Source organism: Taudactylus pleione, unplaced genomic scaffold (assembly GCF_031769625.1).
Source record: "Taudactylus pleione unplaced genomic scaffold, aTauple2 ptg000314l, whole genome shotgun sequence".
Taxonomy (NCBI): domain Eukaryota; kingdom Metazoa; phylum Chordata; class Amphibia; order Anura; family Myobatrachidae; genus Taudactylus; species Taudactylus pleione.
In genome coordinates this window covers 13,288,765-13,305,642 of record NW_028284715.1, presented here as the reverse complement: position 1 = coordinate 13,305,642, position 16,878 = coordinate 13,288,765, and the positions used below count along the sequence as shown (strand labels likewise).

The window sequence follows — 16,878 nt, the reverse complement described above, 5'->3', positions numbered from 1 at the left end:
ACGCCATCATGCAAATAGGACGCACTAGCAGTTTCTACTGATTAAAATTATATGCGGCATGCCTATATTCTGTGTGCAACTACGGCTGTATCTGCATGCGAAACACTACGCTAGTGTCAGCGGCTGCATCAGATCGTTTACAAGCTACAAAAGTAGAACAAATAGATAACTGCGTCACAAATTTACCCAATCTCTTACCTGTAGATTGAGTGATATGCTTATCAAGAAACTTCCAGCAATTGATAAAATTATGCCAAGAATTTGGTTCTGGAAAGAAATAAAAAAATACATGTAAAAAACCATGTACACATTTTAGCAGGAATATATAATACTCATCCGAGAAGTGAAAAGTTTATGTTAAACTATTTTTCTTGTCAGTTAATGTACTGGTCACTTCTGGACATTGGCAAAATAGAAAACGATACACTATAAATTCAATTATGCCAAACTGAATAAAGAAGCAAACAACTTTTAGTTTTCGGTTGCAATAATGTTTGATATTGTTTTATAAACGTTAAAAAAAATATATATAATTTTTTTCACATTTATGTAAGAACTTTTATTTTAAAGACAAAAAGTTTTTTATAAAAAAAAAAAAAAAAAAAATATGCTGCATTTTAGAATACCCCTCATAGTGAACAGTTTTACTTTTGGTTTTAAATAGAATGTTAACAAAAATAGTAACTTAGAATTCTTTCCTTTACTCTCCCCAGAGAAATACAGCCACCTTGTTTATTGGATTCTAGGATTTACTTGCTCTTTAAAATTGAACTCTTATTACTAATGTGTTTAATTTGCCGAACAAAAAAAATAAAAATAAATAAATGAATGTATGAAAAAATATGTTCATCTAAAGCTACATAATCCTAGTAATTAATTTTAGCAGTTTATTATATTTGTATACGTCTGGGGCTAATTTTTAAGCTCTAAAAGATTTGTAATCTGTCCTTTAAATAGTTGATCTTACTAGTGATCTGGTGTTGTTTCATATGTTATTTCTATGAAGAGAAAAAAAATAATTTGCATTTATTATTATGACTTCACTGCGCATGCACCAGCCCCCACAAAAGCAGAGCGGGCACCTTCAGAGGGGATGGGGTGCATTTCTGCCTGGCAAATGCAGCAGTGGCAAATGCAGGAGGTGGGTTTCAAATGCTTAATTTTAGAGAGAGTCGCCAGTCCATGAAGTGGACATAATTAGCACCCAGCTTTAAAATGCGTCATACAAAGTGTATTGTGTGTCATAATTCCAGCATATACAGGACCAGAGATCACAGTGAGCCATTAGATGCGGCAGTAGGGCCATCCTGCCTGAGCTGAATGTTTTTATTTCAGATGTGGGCACCATTGCAGAGCATTGGAGCAAGTCTTGGAGAGCAGTAGAATAACCTAGCACTGCTCTGGACATATATGTACACACATATATGCACTGGATAGTGTATTTTTATACAGTATTAATAATGAACCCTATTGATGGCCTAAAGCAGTACATCCCTAACAGTGCATGTTTCCAGATCTCCTAGTTGGTGCACAGGTGTATTTATTACTGGTTGACACGTTAAAATATCTACAGGTGGTGCTAAATATTTAATTTGTGATACTGAGAAGAACATGCAACACTAGTAAAATTCTAGTATATTGCTATTGTGGTCATGGTGTGGGCTTGGGCATGGGCGCCAAGAGGGGGGAGCAGGTACAGTTTTACCTGGGCCTGATAGAGGGGCACGGCGGGGCCCGGGTCCTGCGTCGCCACCCCCACTCTCCCTCACAGCAGCTCAGCACACAGCTTGTGCTGGACTGCAGTGTGAGACTGCTCGCGGCTGCTGCAGCAGCCGTGCAGTCTCCTATGGATGTGGGGGGGGAGCGATCACACTGATCACGCCCCACCCCTGCTTAGCACCGGGTTGGTGGGCTAAAAGCCCCCCTGGCACGCAGCGCCGCGTATTTTTTTTTCAAGGGGGCGTGGCCACACCTCCCACGATTAGGCCATGCCACCCTCCTTTACCCGGGCCCGGCAATGCTCTCTACGGCCATGGGCTTGGGAGGGGGTTTCCAGGCAACTGGAGCCCCCCCCTGCATGTGCAGGTTACACACCTACAACTGGGATGCAGTCACCATCCCGACAGTCGGGATGCTGCTGCTCAGAGTACCGATGCCAGAATCTCAACAGTAGTCGGAATCCCGACCGCCGGCATCCAGATTGTAAATATTTAGGGTTAGGCTGCTTCGGGGGAGAAAGGGTTAGGCTGAAGGAAAGGTGGTTTAGGGGGAGGGTTAGGCTACATACTTCAGGCTTTGGTATTCTGACTGTCGGGATGCCAGTCTGTATCATGACTGCCGGCATCCCACCGCCAGGATTCCGTACCCAACCCCTATAAAGTATATGTCTATATCTGTTTTTTGGTTCTTTATAGGAGAAGTTTAATAATCTTATTTCTGAAAAACATGATAATCCCTACATTACTTGTACAGTACATGATAATAGTACATTTCGTTGTGTCTAACACAGTAAAGGGTTTGTGCAGAGCTGAATGAAAGTCAGCCATAGCTGCTCCATATATTTGCTAGTAATCTAAGCTACTACAGCTAGGCTGCCCCCATCCCCTACGCTTGATTTCACAGCCAACGTCATTATCAGGACACACGTCTAAAACAGGAGTAATTACCCGTGCCAACAACTCTGCACAGCCCGCAATTTTACCGAAACGCCATAATTGAACTGAGCAAAAACACACAAGATACGCTCCGCAAACGGACTTGTGTTTACTATGTAACAGCACCCGAAGGAAGGGTAATTTTAAATGAACATATAAAAAATACTGTATGTCATCATGTACATTGTATAGACTATAAAAACTTTAGTTATTTCAACTATATGGCTGCTCCATTGTGAAAGCCCATTCCACAGGTATGACAACGGAACTTGTATTCTCCCTGTTTCAGGACAGCCATAATAAACCAGTAATCGTTAAAAAAATAGAGAAAGAAAGAATTAAAAAAAAAAAAAAAAGGTAATTAGTAGTTTAACATTTTTTTTAATTCTTTATAATTTCTTTATTTGTTTTGTATCCATTTTTGTTTTTAAATTATTGTAACGGAAAATTCAAATCTTGGCTATGAGATCAGGGTTCGGCATCGGCAAATTAACCTTTACGGCTCGAACAGAGACAGTTGTGTTGTGACAGCTGAGTGTTACTTTATCGACAATATTTTCTTGATGAATTGCTGCATTGACAGATTTATCATCCTTAGTGCTACATTTTCATCTTGTTACAGAGCTTCATGGTACAAGTCTACAACACCCCCACCAGAAAGGTAGGTTTACAAAAGAGAGGCAGTGACACCTATTTAGCTTATTAGAAAGAGGCATGCAGATCGCAACTGTTACAGGCAGTGGCGTGGCCTGGTCAAATGCCTCAAGGGGTGTGGCCACTGGAAAATGAGGGTGTGGTAACATGACACACCACCGTTTGTCGTCACTCTGGGAACATTCCTTTCCATTCCATATGCAACTTAATGCCCCAAGTAGTAGTGCCTCTCTTGCAATGCCCACTGTAGTAGTACCTCTTATGCAATGTCCCCAGTAGCAGTGCCCCTTACGCAGTGCCCCCTGTAGTAGTGCCCCTTATACAATGCCCCCAGTAGTGCACCCTTATACAGTGCCGCTAGTAGTGGTCCCCCTATGCAGTGCCCCCAGTAGTGATCCCCTCTATGTAGTGCCCCTTATACAGTGCACCCAGTAGTGGTCCCCCCTATGCAGTTCTCCCAGTAGTGCCCCTTTTACAGTGCCCCTAGTAGTGGTCCCCCCTATGCAGTGCCTCAGTAATAGCCCCCCTATGCAGTGCCCCCAGTAGTGGTCCCCCTATGCAGTGCTCCTTATACAGTGCCCCCAGTAGTGGTCCCCCCTATGCAGTGCCCCCTCTACCGTGCCCCAGTAGTAGTCCCCCCTATGCAGTGCCCCTAGTTGTGGTCCACCCTATGCAGTGCCCATTATATAGTACCCCCAGTAGTAGTCCTCCCTATGCAGTGCCCCTTATATAGTCCCCACAGTCCCCCTATGCAGTGCACCTTCAATAATGCCCCCCAGCAGGGCCAGATAAAGACACACACAGACACAAAAACCCCAACAAAACACTTACCTTAATCCCGGCTCCTGCGCACGCCGCCGGTCCTCAGTCCTCCCGGGTCGGCCCGATCTGCACAATGAAGGAGATGTCATGGCGTCATGACGTCCCTCCCATCATGGTGTCATGACGTCACTCCCATCACTCACCGGGGGAGCCAGAAGATGGAGCTCATGAGTGAGCTCCAGCCCACCTCCGGCAGTGGGCGCAGTGGCCAATGAGAGTCTGTCTGACTCTCATTGGCTTCCAAAACAAAGACAGTGCCGCCGCGTAGTACGAGTGTACTACCCCGGCGGCAGTGTTTGTTACTGTGTAGTGCGGACCGCACTCACTACGGTCTGCACTACACTGACCAGTGACCTGGACAGCGGCCGGCTACGTCCAGCACGCTGCCGGTCCGATGCTCGACCCCCCTAGTAACAGATATCATTGAACACACATTCTCAATGCTTATTATACACAATGTTATGCTGCCCATCCACAGACACACATGCACGCCCACCAGCGCATCCTTCCCATCAATGATTGCTGCACCATTTAGGAGGGGTGAAGAATCAAACCTTTGATAAAGATAAAGTGGAGAAGTTACCATAAGCAACCAATCAGCTTCTAGTAGTCTATGAAATGATAGTTCAAAGCTGATAAGTTGCTATGGGCAACTTCTCTACTTTATCGCTCTTGGAAGGTTTGACAGAACTCACCTAGAAGGATTAAAGAATCATAACAGGGAGTTTAACAGGAATGCTTATTTTGCTCTTGGTAAGCATTAAGCAAGTGCCCTACGGAATGCATGTGACTACATTTAACACTACAAATAAGCTGGGGGGGGGGGGGGAATTCAATTCACCTGGTATGGGTCTGAAGCAATATCGATGTTTACGAAATTGAGTGATTACAGGTAACCTGCGCGTGCGTCTGAGTCGCACTGCTCATGTGTCATGGGTCACTACCAAAATGGTTGACAGGCAGGAACAGTTTGTAGGCCGCAACAGGGAGGTGGCAACTCAAATGCAGACGTGTCGCAACCATTTTTCGTAACTTGTCTCTGCCTGCGACACCATATGCAGTAAACATGGCTCCAGCATCTCAGGGGTCTATGTACTAAGCCTTGAAGAGAGATAATGCACCAACTAATCAGCTCCTAACTGTCACTTTAACAGGCTGTGTTTGGAAAATAACAGTTAGGAGCTGATTGGTTGGTACTTTATCTCCATCCACTTTCTCTCTCTCTCCAAGGCTTAGTACACAGACCCCTCAGTCCCTGCAACCATTCTGCGTGACCATAGCGTTACTCAGAAATCTGATAATCAACTGAGCTGCATCTGTATGCGCAGTCCCTTCTATTTGCCAAGCCACTAGGGGGCGCCTTAATACAAATCCAGGCGCTGCAACAGTTGCCTATTTTCGTACAGCGGTGGCATTAGCGCAGGCTTGCCTACCCTCCCGATTTGGCCGGGAGCCTCCCGATTTTCGGGTGCCGCTCCCGGCCCCCCGGAAAGGCAGAATCGCGTCATCGTGGCCCCGCCCCCTGCTTCACAATGCCGAAAATCACGGCATTGTGAAGAGGGGGTGGAGTCACGATGACGTGATCGTGCGGCCCCGCCCCCAGTGTCACACAAAATGGCCGCTCCGCCCCCAATGGCCGGCCCCGCCCCCGCTATTAGCCGACAATCAGCTCCCTCCCGGAAGGCTGGAGCTGATTGTCGGCAAGTATGCATTAGCGTACATCTCTGAACCAGGTCCTATGTCTTTGCTATGCTGACATCTCGTTGGCTCCATCATCAAAAATTCTCCCTTCCATAGAGATGCACAGGAAAAGGAGCAATGTGCGGGAGATGCGTGCGGCCACACACTGCAAAGAAATGAATCACCCGCGAGCATGTGCCAATTGCACTTATAACAGGATTTATCATGGACACAAGGACAATGAACGGTTTTGCCTTTCGTGTTGAACCAGCATGATTTTAAAATGCTCATATGTATGAGTCCTAAGGACAGGGCTATCGGTGACAGGAGCCATATCATGACCATGATATGGAGAGGGGATGTAGGCGACTGCAGGAATTCGCAGTACAGAGCAGGGATGGGAGGATCCTATCTAATGGATATACAATAGGATGATAGCGGTTTTAAAGGCAGCTTTATACAAGGTCTAACTCCACCCAGTAATTAACTCTATACTGAGTGGAATAACTGGCAAGAATTAAAATCAACTGATTTTGAAGGGGAGGGGTTTACTGGTTTCCATTGAATTACCTTATATTCCAAATAAAGCATACCTTATATGTACCTTTGTGCACAAAACTGACCTCAAAATAGACCACAAAATAACCTCAGACATGATAAAGTTCAGGTCAGAGCATTTGGATGGGGATGGCATTTAAAATGGGATACGCTTCAATAGATCTTTGCCAAGTCTATTAAATTCAAAACAAGAAAAAAAAGGAAAAACTATTTGGTGAGCACTCTTGTTTTTAGAAAATATAAATAAATTAATACATAACTTTTATTGGAAAAACTGTACAATAAAATATAATATATTATTACCTGCAGCTGTGTATAATAACACGATTCAAAATATGGTATGTCTCACATAAAGAGTATATGAAAAAATGTGAATAACCAAAAAGTATAAAGACATAACAAAGGAGAGAGTTTATTCAAAATGAAAATAAAATAAAAGGTCATAAAGTCCTGATTGCTAATGCATCTAAGGCCAGATGCACAATAAATGTGGCTAAAATGTCAAAAAAATATCACATGACACAATTAGAGATATATCGAAACATCAAAGATAATGGCGAAATAAAGAATAAAAATAATACATATATATTGCCTCTATGGCATCATTAGAAAAAATACCAGTTTGTATCTATAGTGCTCTCATTAATGTGAAATATCAGAATAGTCAAGGTAAAGATGCCGTTTCTCTAGATTCTACTTCTCCCTATTTGACCACAAGTCATCGGTAGGGAGTGAGAGATCACCTGGAAACGGTTTGACCCTTAGAAACAACAGAATAACCGCAACTTTTCTCAATATTTCGCTTCTGCTGTTGGGGGTCTTACAAAAGAGCATTGGACCCCCAATGAGAGAGTTACTCTAATTGAGATTGTCATCAGTTAATAGAGAGGACACAAAAATACAGACTCACTCCCTACCGATGACTTGTGGTCAAATAGGGAGAAGTAGAATCTAGAGAAACGGCATCTTTACCTTGACTATTCTGATATTTCACATTAATGAGAGCACTATAGATACAAACTGGTATTTTTTCTAATGATGCCATAGAGGCAATATATATGTATTATTTTTATTCTTTATTTCGCCATTATCTTTGATGTTTCGATATATCTCTAATTGTGTCATGTGATATTTTTTTGACATTTTAGCCACATTTATTGTGCATCTGGCCTTAGATGCATTAGCAATCAGGACTTTATAACCTTTTATTTTATTTTCATTTTGAATAAACTCTCTCCTTTGTTATGTCTTTATACTTTTTGGTTATTCACATTTTTTCATATACTCTTTATGTGAGACATACCATATTTTGAATCGTGTTATTATACACAGCTGCAGGTAATAATATATTATATTTTATTGTACAGTTTTTCCAATAAAAGTTATGTATTAATTTATTTATATTTTCTAAAAACAAGAGTGCTCACCAAATAGAGTTTTTCCTTTTTTTTCTTGTTTTGTCTTTGTTGCCTAACTCTAGTGAGCACCACCACTATATTGTGTATCTTTTTCTGGTTTCAGATATTTATTGATAAGAATAGTGGTACTAATAATTATCTTGTCATATACAGTCAGTGCGACGATTTCCCATTTCCCTCTTCCCCATAGTTGTGTAAGTCTATTAAATTGTCATGACAAATGTCAGATTCTAATCAGCAGAACGGCAGCACAGGACGCACAGAGGACCTCATTCAGAGCCGGACGCTATTTGCGCTCGCTCGTTCAGAAAAAAGGGGTGGCTATTCAAATGAACCATTCGCTCTTTGCGGTCTGTTCACGCCTCTAGGTCTGAACGAGCGAACCAAACATGCGGTCGTTTTTTTTAAAACTACGCCCCCTGGCCGCTCGCATCCTACGTCATGTCCGCTATTTATTAGGTTAATCGAGTACATCGACCAGCGTATGAACTGCTCGCTATTCTTGTGGTTGGTTTTTCCTACCGCAATCTTGCGAGCAGTTCTGACTATAAAATAACCCAGTGATGTGGTCAATGACGCTGCTGTATTAATTATGCACACCCATAAAACGCCCGTTTTGACCTTTAAGCATGCCTGCGTTCGGATCTCCACTCCCTGTTTTCAATCACCTTCCCGTTACCACCCACATCCGTGCACACAGGAAGTTGCAAAGATCCTGCGCGAGATCTGGTCAAGCACAATTATGTAAATGTGGTCGATGGTTCTCGAGGTTTACGCTATCTTCCGTACTCATCAGGCTTTGAGTAAAGGAAGATGGGCGGATTAATATACGGCTGCGCGTCTGCATCTTACGCTGCTGTCTCTGTGCGTATGCATTGATTAGCATATCCTCGCAGCGGCCGGGTGCGTGCGTTGCCTGCTGAATCAGGCCCTCAGTCATTACAGTACAGTTATTGCACCTTACTGGATGTTTTAAATACATTTTATTTTACACGCGAATAAGGTGCGGTTTGCCTTTTACAAGTATATATAGATATCCTCTGATGAATAGTTTACAACTAAGAGCCTGATTTGGAGGTGGACACACGTGCAAAAGCGGATGCGTCTTTGCAATTTTCCACAGACTTTGCATGTGTTGAAGATAAAAAACATGGTCTGCGTATGCGCTGCACGAAGCGTCCACAGTGGAAAGGAGCACATTGGACCGTACAAGTTGGATCTCAAGCAGACTTAGGGATGTATCATGCAGCGCATATAGCATGTGCTACATCCCGCCACTCAACGCATGCATAGCGGAGTTTATTACCGCCGTATGCATGAATGAATGTGAATAAAACCATAATGGTTTCCGATAAGAGCTGACATTTGCGTTGTGAGGACTTCTGGTTTAAAGACTCAAAAATCCTACTGTGCACATGGGAATTGCAGAAAACCTCTGAAAACTGCAGTTTTTGGAGGTTTGACAGAAAAATCGGGGTGAATACATCCCGCACTTAGTGAAATGGGCATTCTGAGCGACAAGAGGGCACGAAACACATGCATCTCGTTGAAGTGTCATGGGCGTGCAACTCGACTACCATGCTTGTTTGATTTGAAAATTAAAAATACAATGCACGGAGCCACAATCACTCAGCAGCTGGCCCGGGCCCTCACCGGACCTCTCCAAAAGGCCAGGGCCCGGGTAATCAGCACCCACTAGTGGCGTATCAAGGGGGGGGTGTCAATCAGGGCTCGTGCCCTAGGGGGGGGGCACCGGCCGCAGGTCAGGACACTGGTCAGTGTAGTGCAGACCGCACAGAGTGAATTAACAAACACCGCCGCCGGCTAGTACACTTGTACTACCCGGCGGCAGTGGGTTTGTTTTGGCAGCCAATGAGAGTCAGACAGACTCTCATTGCTGCGCCCACTGCCGGAGCCGGGCTGGAGCTCACTCATGAGCTCCATTTTCCGGCTCCCGCAGTGGGTGATGAGAGATGTCAATGCGTCTCTCCCATAGTGCAGAGCGGGCCGGCCCAAGAGGACAGAGGAGAGGATGGCGGCGGGCGCAGGAGTGGGGATTCAGGTAAATGTTTCTTTCGTTTTTTCGTGTGAGTGTGTCTTTGTCTGCCACTGCTGGGGGGAGGGGGGGGGACTACTACTGGGGGCGCTATATAAGGGGCACTGCATCGTGGGGACCACTACAGGGAGCACTGCATAGGGGAGACTACTACTGGGGGCATTATAGAAGGGGCACTGCATTGGTGGGGACTACTACTGGGGGCACTATATACTGTAGGTGGTACCACTACTGGGGGCACTGTATAAGTAGCACTGTATATGGGGGCACTATTGGGGGCACAGCATAGGGGGAACCACTACTGGGGCACTGCATAAGGGGGACCACTGCTGGAGGCACACAATAGGGGGGGACCACTACTGGGGGCACTGTATAAGGGGCATTACTCAGGGCACTGAGTAAGTGGTAATACTGGGGACACTGTATAAGTGGTACTACTGGGGGCACTGTATAAGTTGTCCTATTGGGGGCACTGTATAAGTGGTACTATTGGGGGCACTGTATAAGTAGTACTATTGGGGGCACTGTATAAGGGGCACTGTATAAGGGTGCATTACTGGGAGCACTGTATAAGGATTCACAACTGGGGGCACTGTATAAGGATGCACTACTACAGGGGGAACTGCATAAGGGGCACTGCTACTGGGGACATTGCATAAGGGGTACTACTACTTGGGGCATTAAGGTGCATATGGAATGGAATGTTCCCAGAGTGATGAGAAATGGTGGTGTGTCATCTTAACACGCCCCTTTTTCAGTGACCACGCCCATTGTGCCATGTGACCACGCCCACTTTGTTGCCACGCACACCTCCTTGGAGGGTGTGGGGGCCTCAGTTTTTTAACTTGCCCTGGGCTCCAAATACCCTAGTTACGCCACTGGTACCTGCCCACCTCTCTCTGCTCCCCTGGCTATGGGCAACTTCTCCACTATTTTAGCAGCTTGATACATCAACCCCATAGATGTAACCGATATGAAATCTGTTTTAAGCTTACTTAGTTGCAGCTGAACAGACACGGTACAGTCAGTCAGCTCACAGCCTACATACTGTACACTCCTCTTCAGCTTCCTGATATAGATTTTGCCTCAGGAGCCATGAAACATGATATGTTTATATAGCAATGCAAACAACAGGGAGGTGTCCCCACACACAGAGCTATGTTGTACTGAACAGAATCTTGTTGCATATATTGTCGGAGCTACACCTGCAGATTCTACTTTCCACTAATCATTTGTCCCTGGAAATTAGAGACATTTGGCAGCTGTGCAGTGAAAATTTTTAATGATTTGTCCCTGGATAGAACATTTATTGAAAACCAGCCAGCTCTCCCATAGAAGTGCTCTTGTTCTGTGTGCAAAGTGCAGTTCTGTGGGCTTTGCAAGTTCATATCTACTTTATAACATTCAAAATGCAAAAATATGACAAGAACTATGTTCAGGGAACTTGTAAAGATGAAGACATTGAATCAAATTCACTTGGACTACACCATGGCAGGACCTCTCAGAGGGCAGGTCAGAAATGTGGTTACGTAAAATGCCCTATAACAGAACAGTATGTTGTGGTGTGTGGCTATGTAAGCCCGAAGGATGACATGTAAACATGAGGGACATTAAATCACAAGTGTTTTGAGTGTTGCCAGTTTAATAACATGTTGGATATTGCCCCTTTAAGTTATGCAGCCAATGAATGTTTCATGGGGAGTGGTCTAAGAGTATTTAATGGAGTGATGTATGTAAATCTGCCTCTTTGTTCAAGTTTTTCAGGTCAGAGAAGTACATGCAGCTGTAATTCTCATATTTGCAGCTTCCTCACTTTATCTTTCATTCCTACTGCTCCTCTGCTGCCCCCCTTTCTCTTTCCTTCATCTTCATTCACTCCGTTTTTTCTTTTCTCTTCCTTTCTTACTTTAACCTGCTCCCCCCCTCCCCCTTTGTTTTATAATCTTGCTGCTGAGCATGTCCCTTCCTGTTCATGTATCCCCCCCCCCCCCAGTTGGCAAGCTATATGCACCTTGGAGGCCTAATCCCTTTGGCAGCAGGCCCCCAGTGCTGTTCCACACCACGCAGGCGCAGCTGGGCAGAGCAGCGGCTGTTAACATGGCCGTCGTCCCTGCCCTGCATTTAATGGACGTGGACAGCGCTAGGCACGACCCCGTCCCTGTAGCCTCATGGGTTTCCCGTCGCTGCTGCCATAACACCCACTCTGGCTCTATGCAGTCAGACGGAGCCGTAGCTGGGCATGTGTCCGCCGGCTCCGTCTGTGTAGTGATCTATCTGGTACACAAGGAGACCAATCTGTACATCTATGTCCAGGGCAGTGCACGGTTCTTTTTTCTATCCTTCCCCAGATTGTCCAACTTGCTCAAATGATCTGGAATGTAGCCCACATATGACATACAAATATTCAGTCAGACAGGATGGCCATACTTATACACATAATTGCTTAGCGTGTCTGCTGGCCTGAATAGGCCGGAATTACTTCATTCCGTACATTCGTATGATGTCTGTTATAGCTGGTTTTTAAGTGCTGACTATGGGCCTAATTCAGAGCCGCTCGTAAGCGGCCGCTCGTTCGTTCCGAGCGATGTTTGCACAACTGCACATGCGTACGGCAATAGTTTGTTCGCTAAATAGCGAATGCCTGCTATTTTGAGTGACATGAGGAGGCGTATGTGGGTGGTAACAGGGGAAGGTGATTGAAAACGGGGAGTGGAGATTAGAACGCAGGCGTGCTTAAAGGTCAAAACAGGCGTTTTATGGGTGTGCATAATTAATACAGCAGCGTAATTGACCACGTCACTGGGTTATTTTATAGTCAGAACTGCTCACAAGATTGTGGTAGGAAAAACCAACCACAAGAATAGCGAGCAGTTCATACGCTGGTCGATGTACTCGATTAATCTAATAAATAGCGCACATGACGTAGGATGCGAGCGGCCAGGGGGCGTAGTTTTCCAAAAAATGACCGCAAGTTTTGTTGGCTCGTTCAGACCTAGAGGCGTGAACAGACCGCAAAGAGCGAACGGTTCATTTGAATAGCCACCCCTTTTTTCTGAACGAGCGAGCGCAAATAGCGTCCGGCTCCGAATCAGGCCCTATGCCCTCTTAATGGTAACATGTTAAAATTAAGCATTTGGGAACCCCTCTGTAGAAATTCCGCATTTACCACTGAGCCCTGTTCCCCTTTATAAACAAGGGCTGTTAGGATTGCCCAAGCGTGAGGCACAGGTAGGCCCCTCCAATATATCGCAGAGGTCGCGTGTGTGTCCAGTAGCGGTGGGCTCTCCACTACTGCAGTACTCATGGCTGACCCTAGCCCAAATTTTTTGGTAAGTGAGTATATTTTTTGGTGCCCCCCTATGCAGTGCCCCCGGTAGTGGTCCCCCCGTGCAGTGCCTCTTGTGCCCCCAGTAGTAAGTCCCTTATCTAGTGCCCCCAGTAGTAGTCCCCCTATGCAGTGCCCCCAATAGTGGTACCCCTTAAACAGTGGCCCCAGTTGTAGTTCCCCCCCTATGCAGTACCCCCAGTATTGCCCTTTATATAGTGCCCCCAGTAGTGGTCCCCCCTCTTGTAGTACCCCTAGTAGTCCCCCCATTGTTGCGCCCCCAGTGGAGGTTCCCCCCCATGTAGTGCCCCCAGTAGTATTCCCCCCTTGTAGTTCCCCCAGTAGTAATCCCCTCTTGTAGTGCCCCCAGTAGTAATCCCCCTTGTAGTGCCCCCAGTAGTCTCCCCAGTAGTAGCCCCCTCTTGTAGTGCCCCCATAAGTAGCCCCCTCTTGTAGTGCCCCCAGTAGTAAGCCCCCCCTTGTAGTGCCCCCATAAGTAGCCCCCCCTTGTAGTCCCCCCCAGTAGAGAGACACGAAATAATAAAAAAAAAAAACACTTACCTGAATCCCGCTCCTGCTCCCGCCGCCATTATCAGCTCCTCTGTCCGTCCTCCCGGGCTGCTTTGCATTATGGGAGAGACGTCATGTCGTCTCTCCCATTACCCACTGCGGGAGCCGAAAGATGGCTCCCGCAGTGGGAGCAGCAGCAGTTGATGAGAGTCTGACAGACTCTCATCAGCTGCTGAAACAAACACACAGCTGCCGGCACCGGCGGCTGTGTGTTTGGCACTGTGTAGCGCTGACCGAACTCCGTCCGGTCAGCGCTACACACGTGGTGCAGCTGTGTCACAGAGACTCAGTCTGCACCGCGGTAAGCCTCTCCACTGCTGGCTCATTAAAGTAATAAATCTTCATGGTCGCGGCCGTGGCGCTCTTCACTATGTGGCGCCTTACACGATCGCGTACTACGCGTAATCATAGAACCGGCCCTGGCAGTACGCAGTTATGCTGCCTGGTCGGCTGCCCAACACTGTGTCAATTATTACCGGAGGTGGGACCATGGCGCCCGGAGAAAGTGTATGTCTTAGCGCAGCCCCCCCTGTACACACACTCCCTGTACTGAACTGAGCTAGTGGGGTATGGCAAGCCTGCGGGAGAATACTGAAGTGAAGAGTAAAACAGCAAACAGTTTTGCTTTAGTGATGCAATATCTGACATTAAGGGGTAACTGCTTTGACACTGCCTTATTTAAGTATAGCACCTAGGATATAACTGTGATCCCTTTGAATCATTGATATCAGTTGATAGAGGAGATTGTATTATTTATTCTGAGCATTTCATTTACACTGACAGAATACATGTGCTACAGTAAAATTCCACAGGGTGCACAGCTTATGACTGTAATTACTGCCCCAAGCAGCTTTCACTGTAGTGAAAACACCTATGGGAAGCTCCATTCTCAGCTATGCTCCTACTCCGCAAATATACATTGCACTTATATGAATCATGTTCTGTCTACCACCATTATTATTAATCCAGGTCTCCTAATAAATAAATTATAAATGACAAATAAATATCCGTAACTTCCTTAGGTTATAGTGCAAACTAACCAAAAAAATAAAATAAAGTAAAAAATAAATAAATAACAGGCGGCCGTTATACTATGTAGAGCCCCATGAATTCAGGAACTCTGTATGGCACCCTCTGTCCATTTCATTCTCCACTGGAATCACCCTCGCTACTCCCCTGGTTTTGTTACACTGTCTCCCGTGCCTGTGGCGCCCCCCACTGCCCTCCCCTCTTACCAGCTGCTGCTATTGCCTCCCTCCATACGCGGTCATCTCGGGCCAGCGTTTTTGACCTTGTAGCTAGGATCCCAGTCTTCCACGCCTGGGCCATCAATTGATCAGTCAGGCATGCCAGCGCTTGCTGCGCTGGGGGGCACGGGTGAGGGGGTCTATTGCTCCTACATTAATTGGCAGGCGGGTTTTTTCAATATATTTGCAGCGTGCTACCTCTCTTCCGGTTGTTCATTTGCTAGGATGAATTGTTCTGTGTTGCCTGCTGCTTAATGTCCATTTGTTTATCAGGCATGTGCCTGATACACAGATTGGGATTGCGGGTGCACTGTCCCCAAGACTGTTAGCAGGTGGGTTGGCTGGAATGGGAGCGTTATATCTGGTCTCTCTGGCTCGGGCACTTAAGAGCTTGCAGAGAGTCATGCTGACATTTATTTGGGATCTGTATTCGCCAGGGCGCTCGCTCGCTGTGTTACAGCATATTTTAGAAGTCGTGTCTATTTTTTTTGCATTTTAAGACGGGCCCGGCCCCTGCAGGTCCTTCATAATTTCGAGTGTCTGCGGGGGTTGGTCCAGGTCAACCCATAAAAGGCAATTAACTGCAGGTGTCCCATTGATATGTCCATGTTGCTTTACTTGCTGGCTGCTTTTATTTTCAGCTTTGAATGCTTGCTGTTTCAATTAGGTTTTTGCCATGACGCTTCATGTGGCGTTTTTTGGGTCTGCGAATTAGTTGCCCCCCCATTAAAAGGGCTGTCCCACCACTCACTATTGGGGATGTAATTTGTATGCCTGGAAGCAATGCTAGGCCTTATACAGCGCTCCAGTGCGGACCAGGCTGGTAGAAGGCGCTGGCTTCACTGCATCCATATCTCATTCCTGCAGTATGTCCGGTGGTGCTGGCGGGCTCCTTTGAGCAGATGCATGGCGATGGTATGGGGCATGGTTGATGCACGAGGATTTCTCCCGGTTACAAAATACCAGTTTTGTCATGTTTTCTGCAGCGTTGTTTGGCTTTTTTATCAGAGCTAGAGCCGGGCTAGTTCGGTACTCACTCATTTAGAATAGGAGCTGCTTCATCTGCGGCTTCTGCTGGCTTATCCGAAGGGTTATCCAATCCCTTGGTCGGTGGCGTTTTGACGTTATATTCGTCCGGGTTTAGCCATTTTGCTCCATCGTAGCTCACCGCAGGCCTAACCTCTCGCCGACCTACTGCGGGAGTCTATGAGGAATTTTTTATTTTCCCCCGGGGGCCCAATTGGCTTCTGAATTATATGATATGGCGTGATGGTTAGTTTTTTATGTTTTTTGCCTCAAGTCTGGTTAGCTACATTGTTCCCCCTTCCCCATCCCCCCTCTTTGTTACGTTTCCATGCCTTGTTGTTGAGGTGTGTCTGTGGTACAACTGCTGGGTTTGTGTTTTTTCTTTCCGTATTATAGGTGCTGCATCTGTGTGTGAATGAATATATCTACTTATGTTGTGATATGTGGACATATATGTACTCCATTTAACGCAGTGCTATAATTAATGTTTGAAATAATACTGATAGAGTGGCATTTGGTTTACATAATTTTTATCGCAATAGGTTAAATAAATATATAGATATCTAGGATACTACCATATATGTCAGAAAATATAAAAAAACACCTGTATTGGTAGCGAGAATCTATTTTAATTACACTTTTTCTTACCTATATAACACTTTAATTTCTCTATTTTAATATTTCATGGACTATATCATGATATAACTTATTATTCTTTAAAATATGTATATTTTAATTCTGTGCATCCATTGCAGACAACTCTTTCCCTCTCTACCCATATTGGGAATGATTTAGGTCAGCAAACTACATTGGATTGGCGCTCTATTGTCATTAGATCCATTTGATAGCAGAAGCTCTGCCTTCCTGC

At 45.5% G+C, this 16,878-nt stretch overlaps 1 protein-coding gene across 2 annotated transcripts in view; it reads right to left on the bottom strand.

The window, feature by feature from the left end:
• NIPAL2 (NIPA like domain containing 2) overlaps window positions 1-16,878 on the bottom strand; it is a 109,279-nt gene that overhangs the window by 77,125 nt on the left and 15,276 nt on the right. For both annotated transcript variants that reach the window (XR_015869377.1, XM_088442614.1), the window contains exon 2: window positions 199-267. Coding sequence is in view for 1 of the 2 variants with exons in the window: in XM_088442614.1 (XP_088298740.1) it covers window positions 199-267 (69 nt within the window). In the remaining variant the exon portion in view is untranslated. The remainder of the gene's footprint in view (window positions 1-198; window positions 268-16,878) is intronic.